This window comes from Cucurbita maxima, unplaced genomic scaffold (assembly GCF_002738345.1).
Source record: "Cucurbita maxima cultivar Rimu unplaced genomic scaffold, Cmax_1.0 Cma_Scf00024, whole genome shotgun sequence".
In the NCBI taxonomy this organism is placed as follows: Eukaryota; Viridiplantae; Streptophyta; class Magnoliopsida; order Cucurbitales; family Cucurbitaceae; genus Cucurbita; species Cucurbita maxima.
Genome location: NW_019272040.1, coordinates 901,689 through 915,135, shown reverse-complemented (window position 1 = coordinate 915,135; position 13,447 = coordinate 901,689). Strand labels below are relative to the sequence as shown.

General features: G+C 32.9%; 2 protein-coding genes across 5 annotated transcripts; both read left to right on the top strand.

Annotated features, from left to right (window-relative positions):
* The first annotated feature begins 3,869 nt into the window (after window positions 1–3,869).
* Window positions 3,870–6,183, top strand: LOC111497829 (S-adenosylmethionine synthase 1-like). Its single transcript, XM_023148797.1, has 2 exons — window positions 3,870–4,009; window positions 4,816–6,183. The coding sequence occupies exon 2, from the start codon at window positions 4,818–4,820 to the stop codon at window positions 5,997–5,999; it is 1,182 nt and encodes a 393-aa protein (XP_023004565.1). The 5' UTR covers window positions 3,870–4,009; window positions 4,816–4,817; the 3' UTR covers window positions 6,000–6,183.
* A 1,337-nt stretch (window positions 6,184–7,520) lies between these two features.
* On the top strand, window positions 7,521–12,033 carry LOC111497836 (probable receptor-like protein kinase At2g47060). 4 transcript variants are annotated; one of them, XM_023148812.1, is made up of 8 exons: window positions 7,521–7,845; window positions 8,568–8,679; window positions 9,055–9,296; window positions 9,380–9,506; window positions 9,758–10,031; window positions 10,351–10,483; window positions 10,565–10,651; window positions 11,576–12,033. In XM_023148812.1, exons 2-8 carry the CDS (start codon window positions 8,595–8,597, stop codon window positions 11,711–11,713), a joined length of 1,086 nt encoding a protein of 361 aa, XP_023004580.1. In that variant the 5' UTR covers window positions 7,521–7,845; window positions 8,568–8,594; the 3' UTR covers window positions 11,714–12,033. The 4 variants fall into 4 exon arrangements, with proteins under 4 accessions (XP_023004580.1, XP_023004579.1, XP_023004578.1 ...); XM_023148811.1 differs by having other exon boundaries at window positions 9,049–9,296; XM_023148810.1 differs by having other exon boundaries at window positions 8,568–8,685; window positions 9,049–9,296.
* Window positions 12,034–13,447: the final 1,414 nt, after the last annotated feature.

Sequence of the window (13,447 nt, the reverse complement as noted above, 5' to 3'; positions counted from 1 at the left end):
TCGGTAACATGAAGATTTTCAGTCCTCTACTCTACGAGCTGAGCAATATCGGCCATTTCCAACACATTAGATGTATTTTCAATAGCATATTTAAACCAGTGACACGAAAATTTTTAGTCCTCTGCTCTACCAACTGAGCGATGCCAATCATTTTCGATATATTAGACGTATTTGTAATAACAAATTTGAACGAGTGACATGAAGATTTTCAGTCTTCTATTCTACCAATTGAGTGATACTGACCATTTCCGATATATTATCTTTATTTTCATGACGCGTGATCTGAAAGCTAGCATTAATTCATGCCGCTTTAGATGATGAAATTAAAAGGCATTTTAAAGTGTGAAAATGTTGTTTTGTTTTTTTTTTTAAAAAAAAAAAAGAAAAAAGAAAAAAATGATATATAAATAGAGAAATTGAAGAATTGAGTGTGTCGGTGGAGATCTGAAGAAAATGAACGTCCAAATGTCGGCAAAAAAAAAAAAAATAAATAAATAAAAAAGCTTTACAGATCATTCATTACCTCTTTCTTTTTCGTAATTAAAAAATATATAATATATTTATTATTCTTTAATTATAAATTTTGTTTATAAAAATTTTAAAAAAATAAACTTTTAATTTTATATCTAATTTTTAAAATGCAAATATATTAAATTTACCATTTAATAAAAATTTTAAATCGGGTTAATTTATCATTAAACCATTTATTAATATTTTCCTATAAAAAAATTACAATTTTAATCCAATTTTGTGAACTTCAGTATAATTCAATAATTAAAGTTATTGAACTTAAAGTTATTAATTAAATTTTAAATATTTTTAATAAAAAGTAAATATTATTTTAATTTAATTAGTTGAATTATTTATATTTTTTAAAAAAATAAAATAAAAGAAAGAAAAAGAAAAAGAAAAAGAAAAAGGCATGTGAGAGAGTCAAACACAGACCTTGTGGCTAATGGGAAGACCAAATAATTATGGAAAAATAAGAGACAAGACAAATAAAGCCGCGTTTTCTCTCCCATATAAACTAAACTATATAATAAAATTAATTTATTTCTCCCCAAAATAAAATAAAATAAAATAATTTATTATTATTTTTTAATGTATGATTGAATATCACTCTCTCTTTTGTTCCATCTTTATACTATAATCAAAATTATACCTTATAAGTGTGACAAAATTAAAAAAATATATATAATATGATATTTTTATGACCTTTTTCACGAATTTTATGTTTATTATTATATTTATTATATTTTAAACTTTAATAAAGACCACAGAAGAAATAATTTTGAAAAAATATATATATATTTTTTTTTAATAATGAATCCTTAAACTTTTATTTTTAAATTTAATAATTTTTTAAACTTTTTAATGGTTTATTTTTAAAAAATGATGAATATATCTATAAATACAAAATTAAAACTCTTTTTAAATATTTCAAAAAATTTAAGAAAATACGAAAGGTTAGTAAATTAGTCTTTAAAATAAATAATTATCCAAATATTTTTTTCATAAAACAATTTTCTTCCTGAAAATTCCAAATATTAGAGAGTTAATTTAATTTAATTCCAATATTAAAGAGAAAATTATTATTAAATTAAATGAATTTCTGCAAGTTAAATTATTACCCACAAAAAATGAATTAATAAAATATAATTTAAAGTCGTTTTAAATAAAGAAAATGTTTTTATAATACTTTGACCCCAAAGTTTTGTCCATATTCGTTCGCAGCCCCCACAAATTTTCCGTGGGACAATCGGACCCGCCTCTGTAGTCGCCGCCGCACCGACGGCTGGGACAACCGGTTGGCGGGTGTCACCGGTCAGTCCAACCTTTTGGGAGTTCTCTATTTTTAATTTTTATCTTTTGAAGTTTAATTTTAATTATTTAAAAGCCCAATAATGATTTAATTGGCAATTTTGCTCTAGTGGAGACCTTACCGCACCTATCTTGGTCCCAAACAAACCCCAACCACCCCATCTTCCTCCGTGGCAACCAATAAACAATGGTAAAAGACCTAAAAACCTTGGGAGAAAGCTCAAAGAGGACAGATAACTAGTACTCTATTAGATGAACACGACTCTTCACAATGGTATGATATTGTCTACTATGAGCATAATCTCTCGTGGCTCTACTTTGGGTTTCCCCAAAATGCCTCACACCAATGAAAAGAGTATTATTTGTTTATAAACCTATGATCATTCCCCTAATTAGCTGATGTGAGACTTTCATCATCCAACACTAGTATTAGAGCAACGGGTAGAGCCCGCATTGACCTTGTATCTAATAAATGCATCCCTTCCAGAAATTGGGGATAACTCTAACATACTGGCTATTCTACATAACTTTAAAAAGCGCATTTTAAAATTGTGAGACTGATGGCGATATATAACGACCAAAGCAAAAATTGAATAATATCTGCAATACGTAAAACAAATGATCTAAAAGACAGGAATCACCTAACATCACATTTAGTTAGGACGTTTTTTTTAGTGCAAGTTTGGTTGGTGACCAAAATTACTTCAACCTTCACCCACCTTGGAAAAGAAATTGAGATTTTTGTTATAAATTTGGGTTAGGTGACGAAAGCAACATTTTATTTTCACGCTTAAAAAAAATAAATTTTAAATTAATTCACATTCGTCACACGCTTATTATATTATCGAAATTTCATTTTCTTTAAAAAAATATCTATAAATTTTTAATTTTTTTTTTAAATATTGGTTAAAAAAAACATTAATATCCTTAAATTTTGTATAAAAATTTTTAAAAGTAAAATTATTTTTGATATTTTTTAAAATTATTGAAACCTTTAAAAGAATATTTTTTTTTCAGATAAAGTACCAAATTTAAAAATATTTTATAGAAAGAGTATTATTATTTTTATTAATTGAACCTAAATTTATAATCCTTTCAAAATAATTTATTAAAAAAAAAACTTTAATCTTAGATATCCTAACATATGTATGTTATTATTTAATAGTTTAAACAATTTTGAATATAAAAATAAGATTGAGGATTAAGAAAATTTGAAAATCTAAATTAAAAAATAAAATAAATAATGCATAGTTTTGTTCAATATTTTGCATTAAAATGCGTGCATAAAAGCTAGTGTTGCATTCAAATTCTAACCTTCCATTTCAAGCCAAGTTTATATATATATATATATATATATATATATATATATATATATATATATATATATATATATATATATATAATTTCAGATATATATTTACACAATTACTCATAATAAAAGAATTTCCAAAATATTTAAACAGTCATTATGGACCATAAAACATCGTACTCTGTATATTGCTCTAATTCCGTCCATATTCATCATACTTACCTCATTTATTTCGCATTAATTATTTTTTTATTAAACTAACTCAACTTATATTTTTAATTATGTATTATTATTATTATCGATTAAATATTCACATATATCAAAAATAAATAATTAAAACAAAATTATTCACTAAATATTTGGAGAAATTTGACATAAAAAGGGATATTATTGCATTCAAACCGATGGGCAGCATGGAGCATGTCGTTGACGTGGCCTTCCACGTCGGATTCTATTTATTTATTTATTTTATTTATTTAAATCTCTTTTTTAGAAAATTACCATTTGTAAAAAAGAAAAGGATTAAATTCGTGTCCGGAGAAGCGCGTGAAGAACCCGGCACGTCATTAAAGGGCTAATATCGAATATTAGCCGTTGATGTTTCCTCACTAACTTCGTTTCGACGGTGAGGATCTTCCACGATATACGGCTTGGAAGAATCTTTCGAAATTTCCTTCTTATTGCACTCTCCCTACTGGCTCCAGGGCTTCCCCGACCGGTTATTCCGGTAGCCGGGAGGGTGGCTGGGTGCTATAAATAAAGGCTTTGTTCTTCTTGTAATCCTTGTACCGTTGAGCTTCGCCTTCTTTTAGAGGTCTGGTTCGGTTGGCGTATTAGCTCAAACTCTCTCTTCCAGATCTACGCAGCCGATTTCAACAGGTTTGCGAGCTCTGTTCGTCACTTGTTTATTGCCATTGTTCTTTTTCTGTTGCTTTGTGTAGGCTTATGGTTCTTCATTTCTTCTTCTTTGCTTCCGGTTTTTGAACGAATTTGGGGGAATTTCTGGTTTGTTGTCTAGGAGTAGTAATGGATTTGTTTGTTTTGATGTGCGAATCTGTTGTCTAGTGCTTGTATGTTGGATTAAAGCATGTTTTTCTTCTTGTGAGATGAGAATTTTTGCAGATCTGAGAGTTCTGTTTTGGAATTTTTCTTTTGGAACTAGTTAGTGGAACTTTTATGCTGTTTTTGCTCTCTGAGATTCGGGATCTCGGGCGTTGGAGTTTTGTTTTGTTCTTTTGGTTGCTCTGTTTCAGTTGTCGGCCTTTGCTCATCACCTCCAACTGTGTTGTTGAAATGCTCCATCCGATTTGTGAATAAGAAATGATGTCGGTGCTCTGGTTTTCCGAATTTCCGTACAACTGTTTCACGATTGCCTAGATCTCTCATGATATCGGTTTTTTTTGGTCCATTTCTTCGAAGTGTTGGTCACTCGATTTGATTGCGAACTGTGTTTGAGGTTAGAATTGGCGGTTCTTTAGTAGATCTAGTTCTGTTCTACTCATGAGTTAAGGATTCCTTATGGTAGATATTGTATTTACCATTCTTAATTAGCCAACCAGCTTCGATTCAAGTTAAACATCCTGTTTTTAATTCAGATTTGTCGAGGTCTCCATGGCTTGAAATAGGATAGTTATAACAATTGATTATCTCTGTACACTATCTAATAAGGTGTTGTTATGTTTCAGAGATGGAGACCTTTCTATTTACCTCTGAATCCGTCAATGAGGGTCACCCCGACAAGCTCTGTGACCAGATCTCTGATGCAGTGCTCGACGCTTGCCTAGCTCAGGACCCTGACAGCAAGGTCGCCTGTGAGACCTGCAGCAAGACCAACATGGTCATGGTCTTTGGTGAGATCACCACCAAGGCTGATGTAGACTACGAAAAGATTGTCCGTGACACATGCCGAAACATTGGATTTGTTTCCGATGATGTCGGTCTTGACGCTGACAACTGCAAGGTCCTGGTTAACATTGAGCAGCAGAGCCCTGATATTGCCCAGGGTGTTCACGGCCACTTCACAAAGCGCCCTGAGGAGATTGGCGCTGGTGACCAAGGCCACATGTTTGGCTATGCCACTGATGAGACCCCTGAATTGATGCCTCTTAGCCATGTCCTCGCCACCAAGTTGGGCGCCCGCCTCACTGAAGTTAGAAAGAATGGCACCTGCCCCTGGTTGAGACCTGATGGCAAGACCCAAGTCACCGTCGAATACTACAACGAGGATGGTGCCATGGTACCCATCCGTGTGCACACAGTTCTAATCTCCACCCAGCACGACGAGACCGTCACCAATGACGAGATTGCAGCAGACCTCAAAGAACATGTCATCAAGCCCGTCATCCCCGAGAAGTACCTCGACGAGAAGACCATCTTCCACCTTAACCCCTCAGGCCGTTTTGTCATTGGTGGTCCTCATGGTGATGCAGGTCTCACCGGACGCAAGATCATCATCGACACCTATGGCGGTTGGGGAGCCCATGGTGGTGGTGCTTTCTCTGGAAAGGATCCCACCAAGGTCGATAGGAGTGGTGCCTACATTGTTAGACAGGCTGCTAAGAGCATAGTCGCTAGCGGACTTGCACGCAGATGCATTGTCCAAGTCTCGTACGCCATCGGCGTGCCAGAGCCGCTATCAGTCTTCGTCGACACATACAAAACCGGGAAGATCCCCGACAAGGAAATCCTCCAAATCGTGAAGGAAAACTTCGACTTCAGGCCAGGAATGATCACCATCAACCTCGATCTCAAGAGGGGTGGCAATGGCAGATTCCTGAAGACTGCTGCATATGGACACTTCGGAAGAGACGACCCAGACTTCACCTGGGAGATCGTCAAGCCACTCAAGTGGGAGAAGCCTCAATCTTAAAGAGACTAAATCGTTACCTGATGAATCATTTTCGCGTTATCTTTCTTCTGCTGCTTTATTGTTCTTAAAGCAAATTATATTTGTTTTATTTCCTTTTCCTAGTTTAAATTTCTTGTAATATTTTGGAAAATCCTAAAATACTATCGATGGAATGACAGAAAAGCCCTTACTTTTTCTTTCTTCTTTATTTAATGATTTTTTATGATTTTGTGGGGTCATTTATTTTATAATTTATAGGCCTAACCATAGACAATCCAATTAATGTTCCAAACAAGTAACTAATTAGAACAGGTAATATTAATTAAAGTTTTACCATAAATGTACATGCCAAATTAAAGAAATATTGTGATATGACAAGTTTGTTTGTAGGGTTTAATATCGACATTAACGATCAAAGTCTTAATTTTCTTAGTACAACAAACGTAACTTTATGCAGATGAGTGCATGTCAATTACTGTAAAGAAAAAATACGCGACACAGCTCCACCCGAACTACCAACTTACTTTCCGTCAAGAAAAAATGAAAATAACATGAGAATAATCGCTCGGTTCAAATATATACTCGGGTTTCTCAACAAACATGTGAATCATTACCTAGAATATAAACTATACACCAAAAATAAGCTCATTTTTTATATTATTATTTTAGTTTTTGAATTTTCATTAATTATAACATTTGTGTAAAATAAGCTCTTGGAGCTAGAAACGGGCCTGCTTGCTAGACAATATTGGGCGTAAGGGCCTAACCATTTTGATAAATTAATTAAAAAATGCACAAATTGGTTGCATTTATTTTATAATCATTAAAAATAAAAGAAAATAGATTGACACGTAACAGGTCACGTCAAATGCCAGCCCTAATTGAGGCAAGTGGACTACAAAGTTTTTAATTATAATTCAAGTTGGTTTGTTTTTTAATTCCATTTTCTATATTTTATTCTCTCCTATATTTAAAGTTAATTATAAATCATATTTTAAAATAAAAAAATTTATCATTCTTTTTTATTTAATGTATATTCAACTTTGACTATAAAATATATAATAAAAATATGAATTTTTAAATAAACATATATATATATATATATATATTTTAAAGTTGACCATACAAATAAATTTCAAAAATATATAAAAATTTAAATATGTAGTAAATCAATTAACTAAATTTAAATTAATTATTTTAAATGGTTTGCTTACACCATTTTATTTAATTATATCTCATATTTCATAAATTTCCAATTTTGAATATTCCTCTTAATATTTTTATATTAATCAAAATTATCAAATATCCTATGAACGAACGACTTCTCGTTTTGCCATTAATTCAACCACAGCTCTCTGTCAATAAAATTCCGCCACGTCATCCACCAGTTGGCACCTTCCTTCGAAGCATCCTCAACCGTCGATCTTTTGTACGAATGGCCTAATCCTGATCAAAGATCAACGGCTGAAATTCGAAGTTGGAATGCAGGCTTCAAATTTGTTTATCTACGAGTTGTTGACCCGAAAATGGTCTTCGCTTGGAGTTACTGTCGGGAATTGATGGATGAAGATTAAACGAAGAGGCTCTGTGTGAATGCGTAATGCGAACGGAAGTCGACGGAGAAAGCTAAGTTCGAATGGAAATTTGATAGAGAGTAGGAGACGACCGGCGGAGTTTTAACAAAGTCAAGTCAAAGAAAGTTCGACAACGACTCCGTTCCACGAAGCAAGCGGCTGCTTCGTGGTTTTCGCTTGCTTATATATATATATATATATTATATTAGTCTTCCGCACCGAACGCGAAGGTGTCGTTACTCTGATTGAAGTTTTGAGGTCTTGTTTCCGTCGAATTTGATATCTGATCAGCGGTATGAATCGAGTTCTTGTGAATTTTGGCTTCGTGTTGAGAATTGGTGATTCTTTTTTCTTAAAATGTTAAGGAACTTGCATGATGTTGTGTATTGCTTTACTAGGTTTGGAAATTGAGCTTGATTTGTTGTTAGTGAGAATTTCGAGTTCTAGGTTGTGAATTGTGATCGACGAAGTGATATCTCGTCTTTTCTCTTCGGTGATTGGTATATTAATCTTGATAACGAGTTTTTTTTTGCTGGAACTGCATGAACGTAAAGCGTTTACGGAGCTCTTAGGATCGCTTTTTTTATTGGTTCATTTTACTTGTTCGTTTGATGTAACGAGGGAAAACTTTTAGAATTCAAAGCCAATGTTCATGAGTATTCTTGCGAGTACTTATTTCTTTAGTATGATGTTCAGGAATGTTGGTTAATTTTTTAGGATTCGTATTTGTTTACTTTCCTGTTCTCTAGTGGTGGTTTGAGTTCTTCGTATGAAGTTGGACACATTTCTGGTTTCCTGATACTTTCTGACAGTCGGTAATGCCTTCCGTTTGTAAGCTTGTTGGCCACCTGTTCCAACAACAATGGCACTACTTTTCGTTTTTTGTTCTATTTAAACAATACACTTTTTAGACGAAGAAAAGAAAAGTAATTGGTGGTTCAAACGACTACTTTTGCTTTTGGAAATGGACAAAGATTTCTATTAATTTTTATGAACTTACTGTTCTTGGCATCAGTTGGCACGTCCGTGAGCAAAGAAAACAATGGGATGTTTTGGTTGCTGCAAAGAGGATGCTATCCAGATGGCTGCTGATAACAGCAGCATGTACCCGGTAAAAGCTTCAGCAGGTAATTGTAATAAGGCAAAAGATTTTAATTGCAGTGAGGACGAGATATCCTCATATCATAATTGCATTATACAGAACTTACTGGATCTTCTGGATTTAACATGGACATTATGTTATGCATGTTTGAAATATTATCATCACATTTATAATGCTCCTTTTGTGTATTAGGGAGGATGTCGGGCTTTATTTCTATAGAACATTTAATGCGACTGAGATATATTTGATTCAATTTGCACTTTCTTGTATGTGCGTTCTGTATGAAATTCAGAATCCTCTCATGTTTCTGTTTTTGTTGTCAAATTTATCCAATTGTAAAGGTTATAAATGTAATCGGTTCAATCTAAATTTTGGTTCCTCCATGGGTAGAAAGTTACAGGAAGTGATGAAAGCTACAAGCAGCAAACTGCACCTAAGAGTCCTGTGAAAATGCGACCAATTGAAGTCCCTGCCATATCATTTCAGGAACTAAAGGCAATTACGAAAAATTTTGATGCTCAATGTTTGATTGGAGAGGGTTCATACGGTAGAGTATACTATGGGGTGTTTACAAATGGGCAGACTGTGGCAGTCAAAAACTTGGATGCCAGCAAACAACCTGATGATGAATTCTTATCCCAGGTTCTCTTGACCACACTGATTCAAGGTCTTTTTTTAAAAAATAGTTGTCACCATATGGATTGACTTATTGCTCAAACTAATAGGTTTCCATGGCTTCAAGACTAAAGCACGACAATTTTCTAAATTTAATTGGATACTGCGTGGATGGCAATAATCGAATCCTTGCATACGAGTATGCTTCAAATGGATCTCTTCATGACATTTTACACGGTACATACGATCGTTCTTAGACTGTGATAGTTAATAGCTTATGAACTGTTGGGTTGTTGGATGCATGAGCTTCATTTGTACTTGTCTTTAATTTTTCCTGAAAAAAGCAAAACCTGTCCTGCTGAGCATAATGAAGTGCTTACTCATGCAACCCGATGGAGAGGAATTAGACGTTGCATGTTCTCTAGTTTTATGTTTTGACTCATTCTTTGAAGGCTGATTGAAATTATTAAGACATGTGTCTGATGCAGGGAGGAAAGGAGTCAAAGGAGCAGAACCTGGCCCTGTTCTTTCCTGGACAGAAAGAGTAAAAATTGCTGTAGGTGCTGCAAGGGGGTTGGAGTATTTGCATGAAAAGGCCGATCCCCGTATCACCCATCGAGACATAAAATCCAGCAATGTTTTAATATTTGATGATTATTTGGCGAAGATTGCCGACTTTGATTTGTCAAACCAAGCCCCTGATATGGCTGCACGCCTTCATTCCACTCGTGTTCTTGGAACCTTTGGTTATCATGCTCCTGAGTAAGTTTATTCTAATTTTCTTATACTTCAGGGCGATTTTCACTCGTCTTTATTTTGAAACTAAAGAAACTTGCCGTGGCTCATCGATCTAACTTCTGAAAATCACTTTGATAACCCTTACAACAACTTAACAGACTCATTGAGATCTTTAACAAAATCAAAACTAAAGAAGATTTTTAACACTTGAATGTTCTTATTGATATAACCTAAAGGAAGTTACGGGTTCCTCAATTCCTTATCTATAATTCTTCCAAGTTTCAATGTAACCATTTTACCAATAAGCTAATGGTGTGAGTGGTTCCCATTTTGAAAATTGCAGATACGCAATGACTGGACACTTGAATGCCAAGAGTGATGTGTACAGCTTTGGTGTCATCCTGCTTGAACTTTTGACAGGAAGAAAGCCTGTTGATCACACATTGCCTCGAGGACAGCAAAGCCTTGTGACATGGGTATGTTTTTGTGCTATACTCTTCTCTCTCCATTTATCCAGCTTCTGAGCTTGAGATCAGGAAGTCTTGAAATATTTGCAGGCCACGCCTAAACTTTGCGAGGACAAAGTTAATCAATGTGTTGACGCAAAACTACGAGATGAGTACCCTCCCAAGTCAGTTGCAAAGGTAACAATAAGGCCACACACTATTCATTTCTTGTTTTTTGATATTCTCGGTGTAAGTGTGTGTGTTTGCTTGATTGTGTGTGAGTACCCTCCCAAGTCAGTTGAGCAACCTGTAGCCACAAAGTGTTGTTAGGAACCACGAATCTTCACAATAGTATGATATTGTCTACTTTGGTTTCCCGAAAAGGCCTCATATCAATGGAGATGTATTCCTTACTTATAAACTCTTGACCAATCCTTTAATTAGTTGAGGTAGAACTCCTCTCCCAACCGTTCCCTTTCCTCGAACAAAGTACACCCTACCTTATATCAATGGGGATGTATTACTTACTTATGTACCCATGATCAACTCCTTAATTAGCTGATGTAAGACTACTCTTCCAACAATCCTCCCCTCGAACAAAGTACACCCTTTGTTCGACATTTGAGGATTCTATTGACATAGTTAAGTTAAGGACATGACTCTGATACCATGTTAGAAACTACGAGTCTCCACAATGATATGATATTATCTACTTTGAGCATAAACTCTTATGGCTCAATGCAGATGTATTCATTATTTATAAACTCATGATCAACCACTTAATTAGCTGATGTGATACTCTTTTCGCAACCATTCGCAACAAGTTTTAGTCTTGAGTGACATAATTAAAAAGTGGAATGATGAAAACTGGTTGGTACAGAACGAATGTGAAATACAAAAGGAGACCCCACATCACCAAGAATGTCAAATTCTTTATTTTTAATAGCCTAAAAAAGAGGTGGTTTTGAATTTACAAGCACACACAGACAACAGGGATGCTGCTACTTTTCATAAAATTCATCTCCATCTCTTTGATGAAACAGAAATGTGCAGATCCTTTTTGCAGAATGTATTACGTAATCCAACCTTGAACAACTCCTTTTTTCTCTGATTCCGTTGCAGTTTGCAGCCGTTACTGCATTGTGCGTTCAATATGAAGCAGATTTCAGGCCAAACATGAGTGTTGTGGTCAAAGCTCTGCAGCCTCTGTTAAATCCCCGACCTGGTCCTGGTGGAGAGCGCCAAAACTCTAAACAGTAAATCTCTATATCTCTATATTTCTCTCTCTATATTCATTCCTGTGGGCATTTTTCTGGGCCAATCTGCAAATTGTAATATTAGCAAGGAGTTAAGGTGGCGATGAAATCAAAATTTGTTAGCAAAAACAGTGAAATACATAATGATGAATTTATGTGATATATTATGAGGGTGTGGACAGTGGGGTTTCGGCTCTCTCGTTTGTGTGCCCTGCTGCTTAGCATCTTCACAACCCACGTGCATGATGGCCCATTTTCGACCACAAAATTCAAAGAGAAAAAAGGGCAAAAAAAGAGGTGTTTTTTTTTTTAGCCTTTTCATTCTATTATTTGTTTATGTTTTTTCTTTTCTTAGCTTCACGGGGCTGAAAAGACGAAACCCAACACTTTTTCCTTCTGACACATTGCACGTCCCTTCCTTTTCTTTTTCAGTTTGGACCCCAACACTACAAATTTTATTTAACTATTTTACTCTTTCTTTTTTATTTTTTTTAAATTTTCATTATTATTTTGTCATCTATCTTCTACATGTTTTCCAAATAATTATTATAAAAAAATTATGAAAAAACAATCGAGATTTTATTATGTATATGCCAATTTTTTTATAACCATTTTAGTTTTTTATTTTTTTAAATTAGTTTTGTTTGACAATTCTCTGGGATAATCTTGTCTCAATAAAACATCTGAATATTTAACCAAATTAAAAAAAAAAATGTTTTTGAAAATTACTTATCTAGTGAATAAAATTAAAATGCATGTATACGGAAAAAACTTCTTCTATACATTTGGAAATAAAATTAATTTAATTAATTTCTATTGATGTTAGAGACTAATTTTAATTTTAAGATTTATTAAAACTATAATGACTAAATTAAATATTTGAAAATATATGAAATGAAATTTGTAGTTAAAATTGTATTTTAACCAAAAGATTTATTAGATAATTTTACAATATCTTTTAAGATTTATTATATATTGTTAAAAATTAAAATTATGTTTTAACATCTTTTTAATAAAATGTCACAAAATTGTAATATAATTTTTGAGCCAAACTCTAAATTCTCTCTTTAATTATTAGTTTACTATTTTAGTGGACTTTTAGAGGGAAAAAAAAGTAATTTAAAGTTATCAATAATTTAGTAATAAATGATTCATAATGAATTATTAAGTAATTTTAAGCTTTTCACCCTCCCCTAACCAAGTAATTTCTAAACAATGAATTTATAATTTATTTTTGTAGCGAACCATTATAATGTGTATTTAATTAGTGAAACATATTGTTTGTACAATTATAGAGAAATTCAATTATATGGGAAGGAGGTGAATGTGTGATTTAATGATGATTTAGTATTAATTAATTAATTAATTAACCATAATTATGCCAAATTTAATTAACAAACCATCACCTCTTGTTCAAGAGGTTATGAACAATTCAAGTATTAATGATGATTAGCTAGATTAATTAAACAATAAAGACCCTCAATAATTCTAATTAATTCCTATATCTTTTTTAAAAAATATATATTATAATTATTTTTTTATTCAAATTTGAATTATTTTTCAAATTTAATTTATTTGTGAATTATAATAGTTTTATTTTTACTCTGATTTAAAATATAATTTGATTGAATTAAAAAAATTAGAGTAAAATATAATAAAAAATAAAATAATAATTATAAAAAAAAAAGGTTTATTTTAAATTTGTGATGGTGGCAGAAGTATCTGCATAATATCTCTT